Source organism: Dermacentor andersoni, chromosome 6 (assembly GCF_023375885.2).
Source record: "Dermacentor andersoni chromosome 6, qqDerAnde1_hic_scaffold, whole genome shotgun sequence".
Lineage (NCBI taxonomy): Eukaryota > Metazoa > Arthropoda > Arachnida > Ixodida > Ixodidae > Dermacentor > Dermacentor andersoni.
This window is the reverse complement of record NC_092819.1, coordinates 17736078-17761579: the sequence shown is the minus strand read 5'-3', so window position 1 is coordinate 17761579 and position 25502 is coordinate 17736078. Positions and strand designations below refer to the sequence as shown.

Genomic DNA, 25502 nt, shown 5'->3' with positions numbered 1-25502 from the left:
CGGTCAAGCATGGTCAAGCAGCGAAGTGAACATGGCGGCGTACATCAGTTGTCAAACTTTACGCTTGACGTGACGGACGTGACTATGGTGCTACCTATGGTATTACCATGGTATTACTAGTTATACAGTCAGTTCTCATTCTTAGCCACTATTTGTGGAGGTAAGCGTTCACTCCAAACCCTGTTGGACAAATAAAACGGAATAGCATAAGGTGTTCTTGTAAACGGACGGAAACGAAGTCCTCAGGCCAGCGGTCGCCGGCACTTACTTTCACTTTTCCCCGTAGCTTTCTGTGCACATTATCAAGTGCGTCGTTAACGGCGTAATCATGTCGGACGCCTGGAAGGATATGCAAGAGTTCAAATCGCGGCAGTCGAGCCTGCGTGAACGTCTTCAGCGTCGCAAGAAAGAGCGCCAAGAGATCGTACAGGCCATCTCAACGGAGCCTGTCACAAGTACTGGCGAGGACAGTAGCGGAGCGCTGAGTTCTGCAATAAATCAACCTGTAGGATCTCCACAACCAGGCCACCAGGCGACCGGTGCCCAGTGCCCTAGCACCGACTCTCCGGCCCCCGCTGATGTAGACGAGGTGAGTAGCGGGTTTCCGTCTTCCAAACCCGGTGGCCATGTATATGAAGTTTCAGCTGCCTAGTCCTCATCATCAATTTGTGGTGGAGTCGCAGCAGAAGAAGAGGTTTTGTAACAAATAGGCGCGGCATCTGAGCTGGAATAGGCGACCTTGTTGTTGGCTTAAGAGGGACAGAACGACCTCAACATTCCAGAAAAGTCTGCTTCTCTAGCAAAAATTCTAATACAAAAACTAATAGCCTTTGAGGTTATTGACACCAATACGGTCTATTAGGTCTGTTAGTGTATTAGTCTAATAGATCTATTGGTGTATTGGTCTAAAAGGTCTATTAGTGTGTGTCTAATAGGTCTATTGGTGTAAAAGAAAGTGCTGCAATGCACCAGATACAGAACGAAAAACGAATTGCTAAAATTGCTAAAAGTATTTATTAGCACAGCATGTATTTTTACAGATTCATCTTTCAATATCTTCGTAAGGCCAGCAATCTTGATTGCCAGAGCTTTTAGTCGACTTCCACCAGAACACGTCCTTTTGAAGAAGTGGTCAAGAAAATCTGAGCAGAAAAATACACACATACAGAAACATTTAAAACAGGGGTCCTATTTCTATGACTAAAGGTTCAAGCTTCTAAATTGGAATAATGTGGCTCCGCAATTATTGCACAAGTTTAGGACAAAGTGCAATATGCTAGCTCAAAATGTTTATCGCAATGAAGAATGATGCCACCTGACGACAAAATAATCAGAAAGCACACAAAAGCAGCATGAGATGTTCTGTGTGTTACATCGAAGCTGTAGTCAGTAAATGCAACTCTAGGCAGAAATCTTGTACAGCATTGTCGGAAACAGGCATGTCATTGCTGCAATGTGCACAACAATTGGCCTGATGACACTGTACTGAAGTACGTCCACCGTTGTGATAAAAAAAAAGAAGAAACCTTTATCCTGTGCTATAGAAGCATAAATAAGTTGAATAATTACCTCCAAATGGTAGAATCGGTGCATAGGAAAACACTGAACATCGATAAACGCTGATAGATCCACAAAGCCACGAAGTACAGGAGAAAAACAGTTGCCTTCTGTTTTTTTGAAGTCGCACACATCCACAGATGGAACTATCCAAATATACTACTGCACGAATAAGATTGTGCAGGTGCTAACACCATGGGTCCCTTAAAAACACATTGTTCATTCACTAACAAACATGCATGCCTTGCCTTGACAGGGCAGCAGGTAAATGCACACATGCTTTGCGCAACCACGGCTGACTAGGGTCACAGGTTTACGTTCTTCCCTCCCGCCGTGTTCCCTTCTGTGCAGTACTGCTATTTCATGTCAATAAAAATCCGACCTTCTATATGCGGTATCAAGTCAGCAATTTAGGTTACAAGTTTAGGCGCAGGTTGCTTTCATGTACGGCGCTGATATGGCCTGGTTCCAGCAGCTTGGTGCGCTGAAAGTAATACAAACATGCTAACGCAGTATGCTGCACATTTGTACAGCAGAATGCTTAATGATTCAGCGATTAAATAGAAACACCTCTCTAGGAAAGCAAGCGGTCCCCTGTGTAGTCAAATTTTTCATAAACTTTCACCCTCGCATTAAACAAGAGTTGTGGAATCCAGCAATGCATGTTGTATAACTGACCAGCAACAATCTGTATAAGACCCATTGGACCTATTAGTCTAATAGAGAAACTGGCAGACACGCAACACTGTTTGTATAAGACTAATAAGTCTAATACACAGGGTCTATTGGTCTTATAAGTAAATCGGCACAACTAAAAGAAATTTGTGTTGGTCTAATACACAACTTTTACAATACAAAACTGTATTAGACTAATACAAACTTCTACTGGAATTTTCGCTAGGGTTGGATTCTGACAAGATTTCAAGGTCAAGTACTTGAGCAATCTTTTACCACAATAACCTGCTCCCATTACTGTGCTGAAGGTAAATTCGCTCTTATTGCCAGCAGTTATTCAGAAAGCCTATATTTTACTGGCTAACCACATTTTAAAGTAATACAATAATTTCCCATGTTTTTGAGGGGAAAAGCCAGCGCGCGAACGGGGACCAAGCAACACTTGTTCATTGAAGCAGTGTATCACCGTATTAGTTTTAATGTGTCTGTCAAAATTTTTTGTCACTATTTATGTTCATTCGTCGGTTTCTTTGGTTCTTTCTTCTGGCGCACCAACACAGGTGGAGCGTCGCTTGTTGCGCTGTCTTCTTGATGTTGCACTGGACCTGCCGGCAGACTCGCGCCGACTGCAGGCCATTGTGAGCCGGTCACTAGGCCGGGATATTGACCACGGTGCTCTTGAGGACTTGTTGCACAAGCTGGCTGCACAAGAACTTATTGCACTCGGTGAGGACGTCACAGCTGAAGGGACCCCCTTCCTCCAAGTGACCTCGGCTGAGCACACTCGTCTACAAGCCTTTGTTGATGCACAGGTGATTAACAGCTCTTTCTCAAAAAATAACAGTGAAAAGCACCAATTTCTTAACAGTAGAGTTTCAAGGCAGCCTTGCAAATTGGATGCTCCGTAGGAAAGATGGAAGCTGTTTCAATGGAAATAGTATGTTTTCTTGAAGAAAATGCAATTTAGATTTTTTTTTTTTTTGGCAACGAAATATTAGTGGTGGCAGAATATTATATATTTGCAGTAAATACTAATTATAACTATTTGGCTATAAAAATTCACTTACTATTGTTTAAATAAACTACATATTTCAAATGCAACATTTGTGAAATTCAAGCTAGTCAATATTTAAACATGTTTTCATCATCAGGCTATTACCAGCTTGCTTTTAGATATTCATCTTTCAAACCTGTCGCACAATATTTTGGTTTTTAACAGTTTTGTTCTGAACTGTTTAGGAGTGCTTTGTGTTAAAATGATGCATGGAAGATCAGTGTACTTCTCCAGAAGTTTGGGGGGGGGGGGGGGGATAGCTTAGAACTAGGGGTGTGCCAATATTCTAAACATTTGAATAACCACATATGAATAATCTAGTTTTTTCTTTTCTACACTTCTACATACCCACAACATATTATCTCTGCAAAATCGTCACAAATACTCACTAGGCATTCTGATGCACAAACTCTTCTATGGAAAACTTAAACTAATTGAGGAAAACCAGCTTCCCCATTCTAGATCCACGAGATTTGCTTCCACTAATAACTATTTGCTTTCTATGCCAAAGACTAACTACAGCAAGTTTTCCTCTAAGTTTTCCGCTACTTACCTTTGGAATTCGTTACCACTTAAGCTTAAGGAACACTGCACTATTAACATGTTTAAATACAACCTTTGCACTTCAACTTTTGTGATACTGTATTTATTAAGTAGCACTGGCACATTCTTATTTCTTGTTATTTTGACCTCAGACACTGCACTAAATAAATAATTAAATTAGTTGTTATAGGAGGCCCCTCCTACAGTCTTTGACTATGGGACCTTCTCCTGCATATGGGATGTAGAATTATGAGAACTTCTTGCCGGGCAAGTTGGTGTTGATTCATTATACCTATTTTTAAGGTGCCAGAAAAACCACATGCAACACACAGGAGAGAACAATGGGACAGAGGGCTTTATCAGGCGCTGTGTCCCGTTGTTCTCTCTTTTGTGCAGTGCGTGGTTTTTTGGCGCCTTAAAAATAGGTATAATGCCATGTAGAGTTGCCATATACTATGCATAATAAAACCAATTCTGATTCTGAAAAAAAAAGATATATAGTAATAGTATTTGGTAATGCATATATCAATATCGTGGAACTAAATGTGTGGAAATAATCAATACTTTTCAATAACAAACGGAGTAGTCACTGTGCATAAATTTGAATATTTTCTAATAGTATTCAAGTAATAGTATTTGATTCACTTTCAAAATTTGCTATTCACATGATCCATATTAGAACTTTTGCTAGTCTCAGGTTTTGAGTGGACATATCTGAAAGACTGGCTGGCTTTAATACTGTAATTGCAACACATGCTCTAAAGTAACTAAGAAGTTAGTGAATATAATGTAAATATTTGATCAGTTATCACACATGTATTCATGACCACAACTGCTAATGATAGGTGGTAAGTTGGGCCAGTTAGTCATGATTCATCGTAAGGTTCATAACAGTGCAACACAGAACACAGACAAAAAGGATAAAACAGTGCCGTGGTGTCGTTTTTACCTTCCTTTTGTCTGGGTCATGTGTTGCGCTGTGGCGAACCTTATGCTAATTATAGATCGCTATAAAAAGGACATTTGTATGTCTTTTGTGCTGTCAAGAAAACTGCATCTTCATTGTAATCATTTGTATATTTAGGGAAACATCCTTTATAATACAAATCAAAGCTAAAACGTTTTATGGTGTGAGGATAAAAGTAACCACCAGTGGTGACAGATATTCTGTGTGTGTTTATATTATATATGTTATATCATTCAGAAACTAGAGAGAAAATCAAGGCTGAAGTCATTGCCCAAAGCTGCCTGAAGCAACAAATGTAATAGTCTAAAACATTGAATTTTGTTAATTTCTCATGCTTGCCTACAGGCCGTCTTCATATGAGTGGCTTATTTTTTTATATATGCACTTGTGGTGGCATTTAATTGGACACACCCTGAGACGCAGTTTACATGCATAACTGGCACTTCAGTGTCATGGATTTTATGTTCAGTACAAGTCGTTGGTGTCAGAATGTGACTGGCCGAGTGGCACCAGGTGGCACCATTGGTCACACATGTTTACAGAAACCAACTTCTTTCAACCCCCTATCCTGCCCATTCCTTCTTGATGACAACAGAGGGCGACAGGCCACAGTGGCTTAGCAGCCATAGTGTTGCGCTTCTAAGCACGAGGTTGCGGGTTCCGTTCACGCCATCATCTCAATGGAGGTGAAATGTAAAAATGCTCGTGGTACTTAGATCTAGGTGCACGTTAAAGAACCCAGGTTGTCCTAATTAATCCGGAGCCCTCCACTGCAGCATGCCTGATAATCGTATCGTGGTTTTGGCACGTAAAACCCCAGAATTTAATAATTTACTTTTTTACAACAGGGGGATGGCGACGAGATGCGGGGGAAGCGGGGACAGAAGCGTTCTGCGCCTGACCCGATTGAGTCGCTGCTTTCACTTCCATCGGCACGGGAGAAAGAGACCAAGCAGTTGGGCGAGGAAATCCTAGAGCTCCTGAGCAAACCGACTGCCAAGGAGCGTTCTCTTGTTGAACGTTTCCGCTCTCAAGGTGGCGCACAGGTTTGTGTATTTTCACTTGTTTCAATAATTTCACCACATTGAAGCAAACAGTGTGGTTGAGCATTATGAAGGAAAATACAGTGTGGCATGAAGGTGGCAAGATGTACGAGATCGGATAATCGGGTGAGTTGGTGAACGTCCATGGCAGTGTGTCAGCTCTGCATGAGCAAAGAGAAAACGTGAAAAACAAGTCATGTGCAGACACTCTTACCTCATAATTTACTTACATGTTACAGTCAAACCTCGACATAATAAGTATAGATGTAACAAATTATAAGATATAACAAAGTAAATATAAAATGCAGCTCACCGATATCAGCATGCAACAAGTGTCTGCTTATAATAAATGTTGGATGTAACAAAGGTATTTTTGTGTTGAAAATGACTAGTTTTTAATGAATTTTGACTACTGACAAAAAAATAATTAAGAGAAACTACTGGAACTGCGTTTGTGCATCATAAAGATTTCAATGGCAAAATAAATTCTATGTCGCTCGCAGCTATAGATCCTTGGCTGATGCAAGTTTTTCCTTTGCTCCTAATATAGAAGGTCTCTACGGCCTCACAGGCTAGATGCTGGCCATGACTAGACAGTGTTTCTGTGTCACAAAAGACATTGCTACACCAACACATGTGACACTGCACATCAAGACGGGAAGAATTCCAGACTGAGAGCAATGTTCTTGCTAGCATGTGTAAAGTATCGCAAGTTTAGTCTTTGCACTGTGCAGTCATATTCCCAGTGTGTGTGTGTTGCGTACACTTTATTTTTCTTTGGCATATCTCTTTGGCATATTTGTCTTGCATTGACACAAAACTGTAAACACAAAAACCAGCCGGCATACTACTATGCTGGTTGTATATTTCGGGGAAGGAAGTGACAGGAACATGAAGTTGAAATACCAGCAAATAAAGTGTGTTGCATATGTGATATGGGAATGAGAACATGTGGGACGCAAGTAACAGAGTGGTATAAGATGGGACAGAACATAGTTGAAGTGCACTTGTCGAAGTTTGACGTGGCATGGTTCTCCAGATTTATCAGAGCCTTGCTATTTGACTTGAAAAGTGTGAGCTCAGTGGGTTTCTTCTTCGTGCTCAAGCGAGAAGGTAAGAGAGCTACTTGTGCATGCACTTGTTGCCTTGTACTACTTGCTTGGAACATGCAGACTTCCTTCTAACTGGCAGTGTTCCTACAATGTTTCAAAATTTACTAGCACAATTTTGAATCTTGTCTAGTGGGGCGTGACATCTTTCTTATTTTACATTTTGAACATTGTTTACATGTTGCCATCATCATTCAGCACCGTTTAGAAGAGTGTCTAAACTGGCGTCCACAGCACCCTAGGAGTCCTTTGAGTAGGTGATGGATGTCTGTGAGGACTGCTGCAGAGCCGTGTTATTGATTGGTGTAGTCTATTGAAAAAGGCATTTCCAGTGACCTGTCTCTGTGGGGCTGCGTGCTCCACACTGCTGGATCATATCAGTAGCAAGAAGTTGTGCCATGTTTTTCATTTATCATTTGGCAAATGACAAATGAAGGGCATAAACATTAATCCTGGCTGCTGTAGATTGATAGACTTTGCCAGTTAACAAGGTCCTAGCTTGATTTGTTTTTGCGTGCACACTTTATGCCTGTAGCCAAAACTGGGTTCAACTGGTGCCCATATTACCATGTTTAAGAGGCTGTGAGATTCATGAAGCTTAACTCTTTCCCTACCATGGGGAAAATAGGTGTTTTTTGTAGGCTACGCCAGACTTAAACAGACTTAAACAAAAGGCAGAATGAATGCACTTTTCACGCATAATGTTTTTATTAATGAGATGTATGTCATAAAAGACATAAAGTGGCAAAGTCAAGATTGTGGGATAACATTGAACAAAGTATGTAAAGACACGCTCGTATCTACTAAAAAAATATGTAACAAAAGATATGAGATATACAAAATGGTTGCTGTCTAATTGGCACTATCTCTGAAAAAACAAAATTTTTCATTGAACAGGTATTCCACTACAAAAATTTAAGTGCAGGTATTACAGTTTGGCATGCCAGGCTGCACCCGCTATTGTTTCGGGCTGGCTTGCGTCGTCGTCGGTCTCAGAGTCAAAGTCTGACGAAAAGGTAGCATCCTCAGACTCGCTGCTGCTAGATCCGTGAATACAGTCAGCCACAAATGCAGCAGAATTGCGATCTGCGATCTTTCGAAGCGCGCGCACCGCTCCCGGAGGTGGCCATTTTTACTTTCTGCTTTGACGATTGCCAAACTTGGGAGTGCATTCAGAAATTAATGCCTGGTGGGCAAAAAGCGAAGTGCTTAGAAAACAAAAATATAGTTCTCCTTTACGTCCTATGGCGCAGAGTGTCTGTGAACGGCGCAAAAAGTCTTGAAAGCGGTGTTTCAAATCATTGATAGTGGGCAGCCATTTTTGCTTTCTAGTTTGACGAGTGCGAAAACTTCGGAGCACATTCAAAAATCGCCGCCTGGGGGAAGAGGGCGAACTGCTTAGGAAACAAAAGAATAGTTCTCTTCCTTCACATCCGATAGCGCAGTGTGTCTGTGAGCGGCGCAGAAAGTCTCGAAACAGGCATTTCAAACCATACTTAGTGGGCTAACAATGTCCAATGGGCGCAGTACGGAAAGAGTTAAGAACTGCTGCCTTGATGAAGGAGTGCCACTGGAAAAAAAAACAAAAAACTGAGAATTGAACAAACAGAAAGTATAGGGGGGGGGGGGTTGTTTCATCATCAGCAGCAGCAACATCACCGCCAGGAGTATATTTTATGTCCACTGTAGGATGAAGGCCTGTCCCAGCCATGTCCAGTCACCCCTGTCTCATGTCAGGCGACTCGAACTTACGCCCTGCAATTTTCCTAATGTCATTGCTCCAGCTGATTCTCTGCTGCCTTCAACTGCATCAATCCTGTCAAGCTAATAGACCACTGGTTATCTTCTCTGTGCATTATATGATCCCTCCAGCTACTTCTTATTGTCACTTATAATATAGTTTACCCATGTTTGCTCTTTAATCTATACTGTCAGCATCAGGATGCTTAAACCATGTTAAAAGGCAAAGTAGAAAGAGTTTCAGGAAAGGTACAGTTCGTGGCCACATGAAGGTACACATTTTCTTTATATGTACAAAGCGTTTCTGCGTTTCATTGGAGTGCATGTTGTTTTTTACTACCGCACGGCCTTGCGGTCACTTCATTGTACTGGAAATCAAGTGGGATAACCCATAGCCGCTCAGATAACTGCAGTTCTTGTGTTGTTGCTGAAAGAGCGCATGGCTGACCTGTTTCGGTTGCCTTTCTTGGCCAGGTGCAAGAGTTTTGCCCACATGGCACCAAGCAGGAGTGCAGCCGCAGCTCCAGCACTGGGACAGCTTGTAACAAGCTACACTTCAACAAGATCATCCAGAAGCACACAGACGAGTCCCTGGGCGACTGTTCCTTCCTCAACACGTGCTTTCACATGGACAGCTGTAAATATGTGCACTATGAGGTAAACATCCTGCACAGCAGTGTGGTTACAATTCATGCACCCTTTGTTCAGTGATTCTCCACTGAAATAGAAATGTTACAGGCACCCTTTGAACCCCAAATATTCATTTATTGCGCCCATGGTCATGGGTCTTGCCATTCAGATTTAAAGAGAGAAGTGCAAGGCGAAGAAGTCTCTGGCTGACTGTTTTTCCTTCGGTACTTACTTTCGCGCAGACAGATGCGTGCACATTCTGCAACGTGACCATGCTGTTTCTCTTGAGTACTGGCTTGCAGAATTATGGAATCATGTTCATTGCTTTGCTCAGCAAACTTCTGTTGTCCCAAAGAGCAACATTACCGGCACCCTTCTAGTTTTGAGTAAATATTTACCGTGCTGGAAGTCATTACAGTTTCATGCATTTAGAGGTACTATATAGTCACCTTGTGGTGGTGAACAACCACAGTGGCACAAGACATGCCAGGAAACTAACTGTTTACTGGGTGAACTTTTGCCCAGCAAAACAAGTCACTCTGTCAATGATAGCAGTGAGCACACTCGTCGATCACCAAATTATGATCTGTGGCTCAGACGTGTCAGCTATTTATACTCATTGAACTTTTCAGCGTAATCCCTTGCGCTCACACAAGTTCTACAATGTACAACACTATTTGTGTTGCGCATGCAATCTGATTACAATAGGTTTGGCGACAACACAAGCAACAGACAGAATCGGCCAGAACAATCGAGAATGTTCCAATACATGCAGGCGTGTCTTGTGCTGAGCGATAACATTGAACATTTGTTAGCCGGTGAAAAGCGGTCACAGGAAAAAGACAAGCAAGTGCACATGTCAATATTTTCTATTCACTGGCGTGGCTCAGTGGCTGTTGCATTCTGCTGCTGGGTGTTTTCTTTGGATGTTAATCACCATCAGTCAATCAGTTGTATTTTGTATTACTGTGGTCACAGGTGCGTTTGAAATAATGGAACATATTTCATTGGAACATCCAGCTTATGCATATTGAAGGACTTGTTATTTTATTAGAGGGTGCTCAGTGTTGCAAGAGCCACCAGATATAGGAAGCACACTAGGCCCTTATGCCTTCTCTTTCATGATGTCGAGCTTCATAATCCTGTTTCTAATTTCTTCGAAACATTGGCTTAGTTAACAACCTCCAGAACATCTACATGTTCACCTCCGCCTCACCAGTAGGTACCATAATATTTTCTTGCCCTTTTTTTCCCCCTGCACTCTGTTGGGAACCTTTCTGTCCTTGGTCCCTACTCCTATGCACAATGACATGTAGGTAGCTATATACACGCCTGCACAATTCTCTGCTTATCACACGCTCTCTCTGTACTGTGTGCATCACAATGCCTTCGTCAACTCTTGCATTCCAAAGAGTGCTTACTCAGCTGGTCTCATTTGCAGCTTTTTAATGACTGCGCGCAGTTTCTGTTGTAAGTGTGGCGACAAGTGAATGGTGGTGATCGCTCAGGTGGACAGCAGTTCAGTGCCAGTGAGCCGACCTCCAGTGCCATTGGGCAGTTCTTCTCCCCCAGCATTACTGCGGGGCACGGGGCCAACTGTGCTGCATCCTCCTCAGTGGATTCAGTGTGACCTGCGCTTCTTTGACATGAGCATTCTGGGCAAGTTCTCTGTGGTGATGGCAGACCCACCCTGGGACATCCACATGGAGCTCCCCTATGGCACCATGTCCGATGATGAGATGCGGAAGCTCAATGTTCCCAGGTAACTGCTCCATCTTTGGCTTCCAGCCTGTGAAGGTATCTCAGCATAATGCAGTACAGTTAAACATTGATATAACAAAGTCGGTAAAATTGGCAATTTGATTCATTATATCGAAATTTCGTTAGATTAATATTTGATCTTTTATGCAAATAAGCACAGTCACTGATGGATTTTTCTTACACTGAAGGGGCCACAAAATTTACCAATTATGGGGCATTCAGAAAAAGAACATTTCAGTGAGAAAGAAAATAATTTTGTTGACGAAAGATACAGTTTCATGCCATGTCGACGAAATCTTCAAGAATTTCGGCAGTACGAAGCGAAGCTAGCCATGCTTTCGCATCAAGTCCGCCCTCGCAGCTGCTAGTGTCGCCCATAGGGGGATGACACTGTCATTAAAAGCGTCAGCAGCAGGGAGACAATGCTTTATCTGGCTTTTGCTTGCGTCTCCAGAACTCGAGATTATGCAACCTCCAGCACTAAATGCGAGGAAAGACGGTGCACAATGCCACGCCATCTCAGCTCATCCAGGCTTTGTACATATGGCAGGTTACCTCTAAAACAGGGTGCGCTTGCTGCGTATGCTCTCAGCCATGTGCTGCCATAGCCACACTTGATCATGAGCTCCCTCCCCTCCTCCCTTTCCCCTTGCTCGTGCAGGAAGACTGTGCTCGTCAAGCCACCATCCTTCTCAGCTCACCCTCTCCCACACCTTCACTCGCACCTAAAGCACACAACGCGCAGTGTGCAATAGGATGTTACTGCACTTGGACTTTATATGTAATATGACACTGCTTTGCTTTAGTGCTCGCTCTCAACTGCGGGGTGCACAATTTGGGAGGTGTGTGAACAAGCAGTCGCATGTAATTCAACCACTTGACTACCTGTGTCCGTAGAAGTTTCCATTTATTGTCTCAGTATTTCTTGCGGCAGCACTGAAATTTTGTTATATTGAAATCGTGTATAAACACATTTGTGTTCCGAATAGTCAAGTTCAACCAGCTGAATGTCAACTACGGCTAGAGCTCTTTATAATGCTTGAAGATGACCAGTTGAGTGTACCATTAGTCAGTGCCTTTTTGCACAAGATAATTTCTCTTGGGGTGCCGCTCTAGGTATTGTACTCTGTCACGAGCTCTCTTTGGGGTGTGGGGTGTGCAGCCTGACAGACGACGGCCTCATCTTCCTGTGGGTGACAGGGAGAGCCATGGAGCTGGGCCGGGATTGCTTGAAGCTCTGGGGCTACGAGCGCTGTGACGAGCTCATCTGGGTGAAGACGAACCAGCTGCAGCGCATCATCCGCACAGGCCGCACAGGCCACTGGCTCAATCACGGCAAGGAGCACTGCCTGGTGGGAGTGAAGGGGAACCCCAAGGCATGCTCCTTTCTTGCTCCTTACCCAGAGCGATCTGTGCTTAAATCAGGTTCACTAAAGACCACTGAACAGTAATACCTTGTACAATTGTACCTCAATGTAGTGAACACAGGCATAACAAGTTATTGAGTATAATGAAATAAATCTAAAATGTTTCTCGCTGATATCAGCATGTAACAAGCATATGCTTGTAATGAATATTGAATATAACAAATTAATTTCGTGTCTGATGTGACTTACTTATAAACGAGGTTCGACTGTATGAGAAAAGTCTTTAAAGTTTGTGGTGTCATAGTGACCTGGTGAAGTTGAAACTTGGGCATGAAAATCAGGAAGGAAAAGTTTAGCAGTTAATTTTCTCTGCTGGCAACAATCCTTCATTTACGAATTAAGTACAACTGGAACTATGAAAGAGTCTAACCAGTCTTACCATATTTAGTAATCCTTTTTAATGTCTTTTTAAATATATTCATTCCCATAGTGCAGCAGCTTTGACAAATATTGCTAAATCCCTGCCTGCCTTTTAGAGTGGAGCTCTTTGGTGCCCATTCCTGCATTTCGCGGCGCCGTCATTTCTTGTTGTAACCAGCTCTGTAGCTGCGCGCGCTCCTGGCACCATCACTTGCGCACGGCTTGAGTGTTGCTCTCTTCGCTCCTCCTCTAATGCCACCCCTGTGTGGCGGCAATCGGAGTGCCGGCTCGGTGGCGGCTGATCTTGATGATGTGCTGCTGCCCAAGCTGAAATGCATAGCCAACGCCGTTCGCCACTATGTGTACCCCTATCCCCCTCCTCCCACCCTCCTCCGTGGTGGCGACCACGGAGGAGTGTGGGAGCGAGAGCACGTGGTGTTCTCTGGTTGCTGAAGTGCTGGCTGGGTATCAGCAGATCATGGTGTGTGCTTCCCAAGCTGAAACGCTGAGCCATCTTCAGACTTGCTAGCAGCTTCAGCAGCGTCAGTCAGTCTCTGCCATGTCTTCGCCGCGCAACGTTCCTATGCACCTACGCACTGCCTTCCGCAACCTCCTGATAAGCGAGGCAGTTGAGCCAAGGTATGCTCCGTTTGCGGCGGCTGGTGCGAAATGTTCTGCATGAGACGGATTGTCTGAGGCTCACCGACAGTTTATATTATAATATAATCCATCTACCTATATAAATAGTTTATTCTCGGCCAGTTCTTTCTGAGCCATGAGTGAGGCAGCCGGTAGAAGTCCTTCATCTGCTGCTGCTGCTAAACGAACTGCCCGAGCACAGGCCCAGCAGTGTCGCCGCCAGAATCCAGAGGCGCGCTATGCCGAACCAGGCATTGGTGCTGCAAGTCGAGCATATATCCATCTATTTCTCCCACCACAAAGCTTCCTTCATGACAATCAAGAACTGGGAGTGGAGTATGTATGAAGAATAAGAAGCTGTCTGTAACTGTACATACATGTCTTGCTCGAATTCATTGCCTCAATATATCGAAAAGCCGAAACACCTGAAGAGCTGCACTCAAATTTCGCATTAGGAAGTAATATAAATCGTCGGCAATTTTTTTGTTTATCCAAGGCCAAAACGTGGTGGGGTCATGGCAGCCATAGTTTTGAACTGACCAATTATTACGGCGAGTGGTAAATCTGTGATGTCGTAATAAAAATGTGCAAAGAACACCTTACAGTTTACCTCCGTTAACTAGACCTTGACGGGACTGACGAAATTGATTGAGTTTTCCGGCTGGTGGAATGAAACACAATGCAGGGAACATGTCAAAACACACTACTGATTCATTTGGTACTGTTTTTGCCCGATTCTAACGAGCCTACAAATTAAATGTGCACCTGCCTTTTATGTGACTAAAGTAGAGAACTAACATAGAAATTGTCAAGTTAATAAGACTGCTTTATTTGAACACCAGCATGGCGACTGCACTGACCACGCCCGATCGAACAGCACTACCCTTCAGTTATTGTCCCACCAGAAACTCGACATGGCGGTCGAGTTCCACTGCTGCATATCAATCTACATGCCCTCATGACCATCTTGTTGGCTGTAGTATTTTGCGATAAACATGCTCAAATAAAATTTCACCAGAAATTCGAGCATCACACACTCGACCATGGTAGCCATGTGAGCAAGACAATAACCAATGTGACAATGTGGCTTTAAATGCCATCTTTCTTGACTGGGAACTCACGATAATACACAGACAAGCATTTTTTTTTCTGTGTTGCTCGGTGCATCGTAATGCAGCGCGACTGACCATAGGGCCAGCGCTCTAGGCACCATGTGCCGTAAATGGCAACCTGACCCAAGTGAGGTGTTGGACAAACAAAAGTTTACATTTTCTTTTGCACACAAATGCAACAAGTCATTCGTGCTGTGGAATGGTTTTCGATATACTGATCACGACACTAAGCCCGCTTGAAATGCAGTTGCAGTGGTCTGCAGCGGTACCCCTTCTGCACATCAAAGTGCTTGTCACTATCCAAACTGTGCTATGCCGACATTTACACACCTGTACTGCAAATCACGCGTTGATTTGCCCCATGTTTAAATGAGCCATGCCGTCATCCATCAGCAACACGACCATGCTGCTAAATTTGGAGATGGCCTTCAGGTTTCACAACACAAGTGTTTCACAAGTGTTTTGAACCACCTTTGTAAGCACAAATGAAAAGCTCTCAACGGGGACATTGTGGACCCGAAAATCACACAGTGACGAGTCTCCCACATTGCTGCCATGTAGATTTCTCTCAAGGTCTACCGAAGTGTAGATGTTGTGTGTGGTGCCTTTGATACCACAGTCCGATTCCCATACAGTCCAATCTTCCTTCTCTAAATTGAGGAGAAGTTGTGGATATGAATAGGGGAAAATTGGTTTCTGTTTTCTCCATTCCCCATCAGAACCCTAAAATACCTTCTGCGGAACCCAGTTTAGAACCCCTGATATAAGTGATTCTTTCTTGCGCTCTCTAAGATTTGCTTTTCCACATTGCACTTCCCATCTTCAGAGTTCCAAATATTACGAGGGACCACATTCCTGGTCAAAAACTTTTGCCGATATTATTCCTGGTGCGCATTTATTGTATATTATAGCGGTGTCCAATCCAATGAGGTGTCACATTGGATTGGATGTTACATCATGCAGAAGTGGAAATATTCCTGGAAGTGGTAGACATGGAATACGAGGCCAGAACACATACTTGAAAAGCAGCAACTTGAATTATGCTGTAGTGCTAAGACAGTTTATTTATAAATTGCCATCCGGCGATATACAACACTAAGTACAATCACTTTGCTATACGTAATTTTACGCTAGTATTACCTGATGTAAGAAATTCCAAGAAGCCCTATGGTTACATTTGTGTATCTTTGTTGGGCAGTCACCCGCTGCAGTGGCTTGGTGGCTAAACGACTACTGATCACGAGGTCACGAGTTCAATTTCTAGCCATGGCAGCTCCACATTTCACTGGGGGAAGAATACAAAAATGCTTATGTACTTAGATTTAGGTGCTCACTGAAGAACACGAGGTGATAAAAAATTCACTGACGATTACAATACTCCCTGATGCGAAATTTGAGTGCAGGTATATACGTGTTTTCATTTCGTGATATATTGGCTGGCGTGAACGATCTGTTTCGTGCGGCAAGTTCCAAACAGAGCAAAGTGTCACGTGGTTGTGATTCACAGCAGCTGCCGCGGACAGACCTCCGCTCATGCAGTGCTTTGTTCCATACAGACGACGCGGGCTACCTAGCACCATATCGTAGCCGTTGTTGCCGCCCAGCCCGTCTTGTGCAGCACTATGCTTTTCTTCTCACGCTTTCGTTCCACCAACGACAAGTGGCCCTTCATCGCGGGGAAGTTGTGCCACCAGTGTCAGTGGCGACAACACCTAAGGAAGTGTCACATCGAGCCTTAGTCGTAGCTGCTCACCATCACCCCTTGCAGAAGCAGTGATCCCCTTCAGACACGCTGGTACCACGGACTGACCTCAGCAGCAGACGCTGCAGACGAGCGTAGCCCTCCCTACCTCACAGCACCCTGGCCCCACCTCGGAAGCGCAGATGAAATCTGCGCTTCCGATGAAATCTGCGCAGAATCCGGCCTAACAACCCTGGCTTGTCGGCGTCTTATCGCTACTATGTACTTATTCCATAGGTTCTTTTACAGCTCACTTCATCATCCTTACCTACATCAGTCCTCCTGCATGCATTTCACTCTGCATTGGTCCTCCCCTTCAAGTCACCCGGCCACGTGCGCACACTACCACTTTTGCCTCATCATTCTTTCCAAGCTCAGCCTCGGACTGTAACGGCCTTTCACAGGACATCGCCACAGTCACCTGCCCATCCACGTTTTTGAACTGTATAATTAACATATTTAACAGCAAGCAAACTTGTACCTAAACTTCTTTTCCTTGTGTTTCCTTGTGTATTTAATTTCTTTTATTTGCTACTCATCCTTTATGTAATACCCCCAATCCTGGGGGCCTTTAAGGTAATAAAGTGAAGTGAAGTGAAGTGAAGCTCGCCGCAGGAACGGGCTATGAAGAGCTGCGCTCTAAAATTAATCTTGAGCCCACCATTACAATGTCTTGTAGCCACTGGCACAGCTTTACCTCTCAATTCAAATTTGATAAAGCTGACATCTGCTCATCGTTACTACACTAATGGGCATGCCTTTGTATAGGACCATTATAAAACTCCAATTTTACTAAAATGGAGATCTTAAAAAAAGATTTAAGTTTTTTGCTTCAAATTGGAGACTATGCGTATGGCAGAGAGCACAAGTTCGTTGGTCAAACTGGACTTTCCAGGCTCCAGTGCTCAAAATCATACGAGCTGCTACTGGAGCCACATGAGTGACAGCTGTTTTGCCATGTTGCTGCAGGAAATCAACCGGGGCCTTGACTGTGATGTGATAGTTGCAGAAGTTCGTGCAACAAGTCACAAGCCTGATGAAATCTACGGCATCATTGAGCGCTTGTCTCCAGGCACACGCAAGATTGAACTCTTTGGACGACCACACAATGTCCAGCCCAACTGGATCACTCTCGGTAACCAAGTGGAAGGAGTTCGGCTAACGGATCCTGAGCTTATCAACGAGTTCAAAAAACATTATCCAGACGGCGACTGCATGAAGCTGCCACAGTGAGTCTTTTTCCTTCTTTTCTTTAAAGCGAAGCTTTCTAGGTGAACACTCTCTGACCTTTCCAGACCGTGGTTGCTGCTGCTCTTTTGTTGAATAACTCGCACACGGGACAGGATGACACTTGCATAATGAATCGGTTTATATGTAGCTCCATGTGCACAGTAGATTCTCATTCATACGTTTTTGAAAAAAACGCGGGGGAACGTACTAACTAGAAAAATGTACGGTCTGAAGTCAGAAGCAAATTTGACAGACTCAACTGTAGTTGGCATCTGTGTAATGTGAAATGTTGCACGAATTGTTGCAGCAGGAGCTGCCGGTACATGCCGAACTGGTGGGGCCCGAGCAGCTTGAGACATACATTGTCATTTTTGCAGCTTTGGCAAACTTACATCTGCGCTCCTCTGTTCAGTCTGGGTCAGCAGCTTCTTTAAGCGGAGCATTTTGGTGGGAAGCTTTGACGTGCCCACTCAGTGCGAATCGCTGCGGCACAAGACGTCTACATGCGTCAAGCTGGTGAGGCTTGAGCGACTCAGGACACACATTATTGTTTTCCTATTACATAGTGTTTTAATACAGCGACCGGCAACAGGAACAAAATTGAGCTGGTGGGTGATGCCAGAATATGATGCCTACAATGTCGTCAGAGCGAAACATGACACTCACTTTGGGCCACCTGCCACAGGGAACGGTGGCACGTTTAGGTTATCGCCTATACGAGCTTAGAACGACAGAAAGCTGAGCTAGTTGGTAAGGATTCATTATGCAAAAAAGAGGTGAGGCGTGCAGACAGGACACAAGAGTACAGAAGTGGAAAACACGAACGCCGACTATCAACTGAAGGGAGCACTGAGGCAAAAAAAGAAAGAAGACACAAAACTCATCTGCGCAAGCTCAGGAATGGTATCACCATGTGTCAGTCGGGTACACGTGCCATTCTGCGTGAGAGATAACTGTTAAGGCACTTAATCTCTTCCTCCCATTGGGACATTTGTCATAGTGTGGTACCAACTATCCTATACCCTCTTCATAGAAGGCAGCCAGCTGTGCTTTCAGCCAATTCTGTACACTGGTATGCAGCTCATTGTTTGAGTCAAACTCCTGTCCTCCTGATCAGCATTTCTTGTGAGCAAGAGATGGTAATCAGAGGGAGCCAAGTTCGGCCTGTTTGGTGGGTGATCAAAGACTTTCCATCGAAAACACTCCAGTAGTTTTTTTATTGCAGGTGCACTGTGCGGCCTCGCATTGTCATAACAAAGGAAAATGCCTTATGACAACATTCCTCTTCGCTTGTTCTGAATTGCATTTTTTAGATGTTCAAGAGTCGCTCTGTACGAGGCTGCAGTGATGGTCGTGCCACATTCCATGAATTACACCAAGAGAACATGATTGCTGTCCCTGAACACAGTAGCCATACCCTTTCTGCTGGACAAAGTTCACTTGAACTTCTTTGCTTTCGAGGAATCGGAATGCATCCACTGTTTGGATTGTTCATTTGTTTCTTAAATTTTGAAATGGTCCCATGTCTCGTCCCCTGTGATGATTTTCTTCAAAATACTTTCCCCTTTGTAGTGGTAGTGCGGGAGAAGCGTTAAGGTCGTGCCTATTCACTGTGTTTTGCAATGGTCAGTCAGCATCTTGGGAACAGAGTTTGTGGTACTGGAACCTCTCACTCATGGTGGTGTAGAGAGCTGACCGTGAAACTTCGGGAAACTAATCACTCAACACAGAGACTGTGAATGATTATATTCTCGAATCACGTGATCTACTTTCTGAACAAGATCATCGGCTGACAGTCGCTTCATTCCCTGCCTGCCTGCATCATGAACATCTGTGTGTCCTGCTTCAAAGTTCCTGCACCATTGCCGCACTCTGCTGTCACTCATGAGACTTGTACTGTACATGTTACTCATTCGTTGAGGAATTTCGGCTGCATTGCACCCCTCAGCATGCAGAAACGGAATGGCAGCATGCACTTCACACTTAGCCGGAGTCTCTATTGTGCGAGGCATGTTTACGTGCTCACTGCATGCTCAGAATTGACAACTGCGACCTCACGCAATCGACAGGCATACTAGAGACACTGCGCAACACATCTGCACACAGCGTCATTGAATTTTCACTGTGATTTTCATTCTGCAACCGATCGGACCTTGAAAAAACGAACAAAAAGAACCCTCACAAAAAATATGCAGTATGTTTCCAACGATACTATGCCTCACGTGCTGTGAAACAGATATGTGAAGATGCTTATCCCAATAGGATTGATAGTGATAGCTGTGAATGTGGCGTGTGACGACCTGGGAGGAGATTTGCTGGTACTGGAATAGAAAACTGAGTGCGAGCCCGCGTTTTTATGTGAGACGGGTGGGCAAGTATTGTGGGGAAGCTGCTTTAGCAGGTGGCTAAAGTTCTTAAATACATGTGCCTCGCACCTCTTCTTGTTTCTGTGGGCTCTAGCAGTTGAAAACGTAGCATACGATTGCAGTTTGCCGATGTACTGAGTGCTGGTGCCAAAAAAGTGGGTCGCATATTGAAGGTTTCTGGGTCTTGCCGATTGACCGGGCAGGCACGTGATCGTAGAAAAGTTTTACAAGATAAAAAGCTTTACAAGCAAGTTACCTTTTCATGTGCATCTTGTACTGGACATTTTCAATGCCCTGACAAATTAGGACAGAGTTGCACCACAACTACTAAAGTGTAAGGCTACATATAGGGTAAATCACGTGACAGCTACAACATTTATATCAACACTAAGGCGTTACAATGACTGTTTCTGTGCAAGCTCAGTTTATTTTTACTCACTGAATTGTGTAATACAGCTAGTTGTCCATGGCCACACTCAGCACTATCAGAAATCAATGTGGTTTATAGACTTTTTGTAACACAAAAACATAACTTGTATGACATTGAACATATAAATGGATGCCATTCTACACAGTTGAAGCAATAGAGAAAGCAATCAGTGGGCTCTTTATGAAGGCATGTGCACAATGAGGGAAAGGTTGTTGTTTAGGAAAAGAAATGAATTTCAATTTTCAGCAGATCGATTGATTAAGAACGGAAACTGAATGATATGGCCCCCATGCATGTGCCTCAAATCCGAGCCATCTAATTGCAGCTATTTTGTTGTTCTTGCAATTATAGTTCCGATTTCTGGGGGCACCTACATAGAACTGCAGTTCATGGTCCAAACATGCAAATATAGGCACTGTAAAATGCAGTTGGGTACTTGCTTCTGTGTCTTAAGCGAGGTTTTTGGGTGTGTCTTCCAGCTCCAGTGAGGAAATAGGGCTAGAAAGTTCTAATGACTTGTATTCAAAGCTGAAAATTAGTTCTGACCAAAGTGAGGGGGAGTGGCATAAAGTGGCATAAATTAAATATATCAACCTGATTAATTGAAACCTTCATTTGAATAAATAATCAAATTTGTGGACTTATGTATGTGAACTAAAAAAAATATTTTAATTCTTGTGCTTCGAAAGAACAAACAAAACATGCTATTTGAATGGATAGTTGCCTTTAATATCGTGTCAACAATGCCTTACCGGAGTGGGCATATATATCAAGTGTATCATATTCACTCAGACGAAATCATGTCTAGCTACAGCAAAGTCGTTCACTCGACCAATTGTCGCACTGGCTTGAAGTGGAGTGCTCATGGCCAACCTTTGGCCTGACTCATGGACATGCCTGCAGGCACTACCTGAGTCGGAAAATTGTAGCTCATTCAGTCGTTCCCTTCCATGCGGTTAAGCAAGCAAAGTGCAGACATTGGTGCTGGCACTTGTCTGATCTTGCTCACATGACATCATCGAATTAGCCATGATAAAAAAAAATGTTTGTTATTAAAGCATTAATTAATCTGAACATTAATCACTCAATTGCCTGGCCCTAACTCAGACACGATTCAAAGCTGTCATCTGCCCTGTGTAGTGACATAGCTGTCGGCTTCTTGTGTCTTCCAGAGTACCTGTTAACATGGGTATGAATGTGTGGCCACCGGATCCCCAGATGAACCGGCCAATGATGAATCCTATGGTTGGGTACGGGGACCCAATGGGTATGCCTGATCCTGGCCTTATGTACGAAGGTCTTCCTCCTGTACCATATCACCACTATCCTCCACCACCAATTGTGACACCTATACCGCGCCAATAAAAGCTTTCTCTGGTAGGCATGCTGGACTGGTCCTTCATTCAAAGTGAGTGAGCCCCCTTTGCCAATATCAGGCCTTTCATTTTGGATGAGCACTTCAACTCGGGAATGTGGTTTGTGTCATCTGGCTCGTTTTGCAAAATTTGGTGCTATTTGCTCAGCATAGTTTTCCTGCTCCGTAAAATAATGTATATTTGGTCCTGTGAAGTTCTAAAATTATCTGCCAATTACGTTTCAACTGCTGCACAAAAAAGAAAGAAATAATAATAATAATTAAAAAAATAGGTAAGTAAAAGAAAGAAGGAAAGACAGTGACAAAGGTTGATCTCTTGTTGTGCAGTGATATTGTGACACAGAAAAAAAAAAGAAAAAGTGGCCAGACACAGTGGACATAACACAGGCATTTGCATTGTCTTCCCTGTTCATTTGAATTTTTCTTGTATCTTGTAAACCTAAAAATTGCATAAATAAGTCAGGTGCAACAGTGAGAGTGCGAGACTTGTTTTCCTATTTATTGCTTTGCAAGGCAGCATATATTTTGGAGGGTAATATTTTGTTGTAGCTGCTAAATGAGTATGTTCTTTAAATTTTTGTCACAAGCTGACACCTTTTCGCCAATTTGGTGTCGTAAGTTAACTGCCCTTTACATGCATAACTGAAAATTAGTGTGTTAGTTATGGCCCTCCTTTTTTCAAGAAAATACTCTGTTCTGATGCACTCGTTTTTCTTAGAGCTAAATTCAAGATAGGGCTGCTGCTGGCTATTATAAGCATTGCACATATCTAGGGTCCTTCGTTTTTGGGTAAAACCTCATAATTCTCAATTTTTTCACCTTGAATCAGTTTGATTAAAATTGGGAAGTTTGCCCTTTCGTAAAGGCTAATAATGAGTGCAGGTGTTACAAGATGCCACCCACTTTGTGTGGTCAAGATATGCTGTATTAATAATATTATGGATATATGAACATGGTATATGTCTCTTCTTTTTCTTACCGCTCAAACAAAAACCAGCATATATAATCTATGTAAGAGCCTGCTGGCCTTGAGCGAACGAAACATTGTTGTGCCTTTAGTAGATGTGTTTACACGAATACGACAATGGTGTATTGCACCGCATTTCTCACGCTACTACCCCTTCCCCATCAGGCGCATGTAAATGGTGTTAGTGCACTAGAAAGCAAACGCTGCGCTGACATTCCTCCACATGGAGGCCACTAGCTGTGACGTTGAGAGGATGTTTACCCAACTGCGCTATGTTTAAAGAAAGGTGGCAGATTTGGTTAGTTGGAATTCCATTAATATTGTTGCAAGAACATATGATGGGAACCGGTAAAACAGGATGACCACAGACAAGCAGGAAATGTCCAACAGATCTAGGATGGACACAGAAATGCCCAAATGTATAATTATGATATCTATGTCAACGTGGGCTTGTAAGATAAGGAAAAGCATCGCACCTCCTGCAAAGAACACCTGCGTGCATTACTATTAGTACTTTTCTTTATTTGTTAAAAAAGTGAAATCGATAAACTAAAGAACGGATCACCAAACGTGTCTCTATTGTTGTTATTCTTCACGTGGTCTCTTCAAAAAACATTTCATAATTCCTGCATGCCAATGAGGCATTGCATATCTGAGTTTGGCACATGATTTGCGAGCAGCTTTCTTTTTTATTAAATGTTCCTGAGTGATTTTGCTTGCTTAAATGGAGCGTTTGGGCCCAAAAAAACCATTGTCTGTGTTAATCGTTGATAGAGGTTACCACAAAAATACCATATTTTTTGGGCTGCCAGAGGACAAAAAACACATTTCTCCCCCCATAATTTTTTAAAACATAACACCCAAATTTCACCTCCCGAATTAAAAAAAAATATAGAACATGAAAACAAAGGATCCTTCATATATCCAACAAAAGTGAAAACTTATTTTGCTCAGTGGTTTTCACGGAGCTTCCAAAGCACATATGTGGGCAGGAAGACAGTCTGAAAATAGGATCTATGAAAATGAGGATTAATTAATTTAAATTTTTTCCCTCGGACAATCCATAAGTGGGATGAATGGACTGAGGGCACTATCCCCCAAACATCAAAGTTAACCTTTTACAATAAATTGTTAGACATCTTATTAAAACATGTACTTGTTCTGACTGTGCATATCGTGTTCCTTTTATTTTCTTTATCTCATTGCTGTATATATTTTTATCTCTTTTGTTGTACACAATAATATGCTGCCTGTTCTATGTCTGTTAGGGTGCATGTCTTTTTAATATTGATTTCCATTGTTGGTATTGTCATGTCTCTTCTCTACTGTAATGCTATAAAGAGTGAATGTGTGTTTGTATAATAAATAAGTAAATTAATTAAGCAACTCGGGGCATCAGTTTTTGCTTGCACAACTGAGAATATGTTTGTGTTGCCATTAAAGGTGCTAAGGTCCTAGCGGCCTACAATTGAGTTTTCTTACCCTGGTTCTATGTAAACAACTAGTTTTCCTACTTTTTCACTAATCTTTCTAAAGCCCTTGATTGTCACTTTTTCTTTAACTCCATCAAATACTTTTCACATGTGCTCAGTCCAGCATTTGTAGCTCAACAAACGCCACAGTAGCACAGTGCCTATGGCAATGCACTGCTGAGCTCGAGGTTGCGGGCTCGATCCCAGTCTCGGTGGCCACATTCCAATGGAGGTGAAATGTAAGTATGCTTGTGTACCTCGATTTAGGTGCATGTTAACAAACCTCTAATAGTCAAAATTAATCTGGAATCCCCCACTACGGTGTATCTTATAATCATGGTGTGGTGTTGGCACGTAAAATCCCAGAATGTAACTTTTTTGTAGCACTTGTATGCTCAATCACTGAAAAACCTGCCACTAGATGGCACAAGGTGCGTATTGTGCTAGGACTAGCTGTTGGTCTTAAAACTTTTTTTTCTGAGAGGCCTTGTATAGGCCTTTTTCACGGGGATCCTGTGGGTGCCACCATGTTTGATCACGTGGTGAGGAGACCATTGCTTTGCCCAGCTGCCTCTGGTGCATCTCGGCAAACCTCTTTTTCTGCGAACATCACAGACAGTGGCTGGGTGAATGACAAGGTGCTTTGGCCACAGCTTCAGAGGACATGTAAGCGCTTTCAGAGCTACACCTTGTCCAAACGGTGCAGACAGCATATATGGTGCTTGTACTAAAAGCGGTGCTAGAAATATATTCCAAGCTGTCCAAACTTTCTGCTTATGAAATAAATCAGGATCAGTCTTTTTACTCTTTGTTCTTTATTTGGAAAACACTTTGAAGCAGCCACTTGTCATGTTTCTGACTCCGTATTTGCGAAGTTCCTTGGTGCGTTTACTATATGATTGTTTATTTTCTGCCTAGTCGCTCACAGGTCTGCTTAGTTGCGATAGATTTGTTCTTGCTTCGCACAAGGCTTTGCACGTAGATGTTCTGTACTTTGCAGTAGCTTGTAGTAAAACATATTATTGCTAGTCGCTTGCTTATTTTGTAAACCGTCACAAACATTCAGCTTCGAACATTTGAGTGTTGTCGGTGTAGTCGCTGTCACCGATGCTTCAGCACATTGATTCAAGTTTGCGCCCATTCACTTATTCTTGGTACGTTGGCGATGGAGTGGGCATAAGATTGCATTTGAGTTGGAGTGTATGTGTGTAGATAACATGCAAGAAACTTACTATGCCAGGAAGCGGTGCTACTTCCTTTGACACTGTGTAACAAGCGGTACTCACTCCTGCCAATGATCCAGG

General features: G+C 43.1%; 1 protein-coding gene across 1 annotated transcript; it reads left to right on the top strand.

Annotated features, from left to right (window-relative positions):
• Mettl3 (methyltransferase like 3) lies at positions 1-24119 on the top strand. Its single transcript, XM_050170245.2, has 8 exons — positions 1-589; positions 2793-3044; positions 5645-5842; positions 9163-9345; positions 10827-11080; positions 12242-12455; positions 17328-17587; positions 21557-24119. The coding sequence occupies exons 1-8, from the start codon at positions 329-331 to the stop codon at positions 21747-21749; spliced, it is 1815 nt and encodes a 604-aa protein (XP_050026202.2). The 5' UTR covers positions 1-328; the 3' UTR covers positions 21750-24119.
• The last annotated feature ends 1383 nt before the right edge of the window (positions 24120-25502 follow it).

Excerpts from the sequence above, each read along its gene's own strand:
- Mettl3 (XM_050170245.2), top strand. The coding sequence starts at position 329 with ATGTCGGACGCCTGGAAGGATATGCAAGAGTTCAAATCGCGGCAGTCG. Across the intron at positions 5,843-9,162 it reads GCTCTCAAGGTGGCGCACAG|GTGCAAGAGTTTTGCCCACA; the intron begins GTTTGTGTATTT and ends TTTCTTGGCCAG. Across the intron at positions 12,456-17,327 it reads GAGTGAAGGGGAACCCCAAG|GAAATCAACCGGGGCCTTGA; the intron begins GCATGCTCCTTT and ends ATGTTGCTGCAG.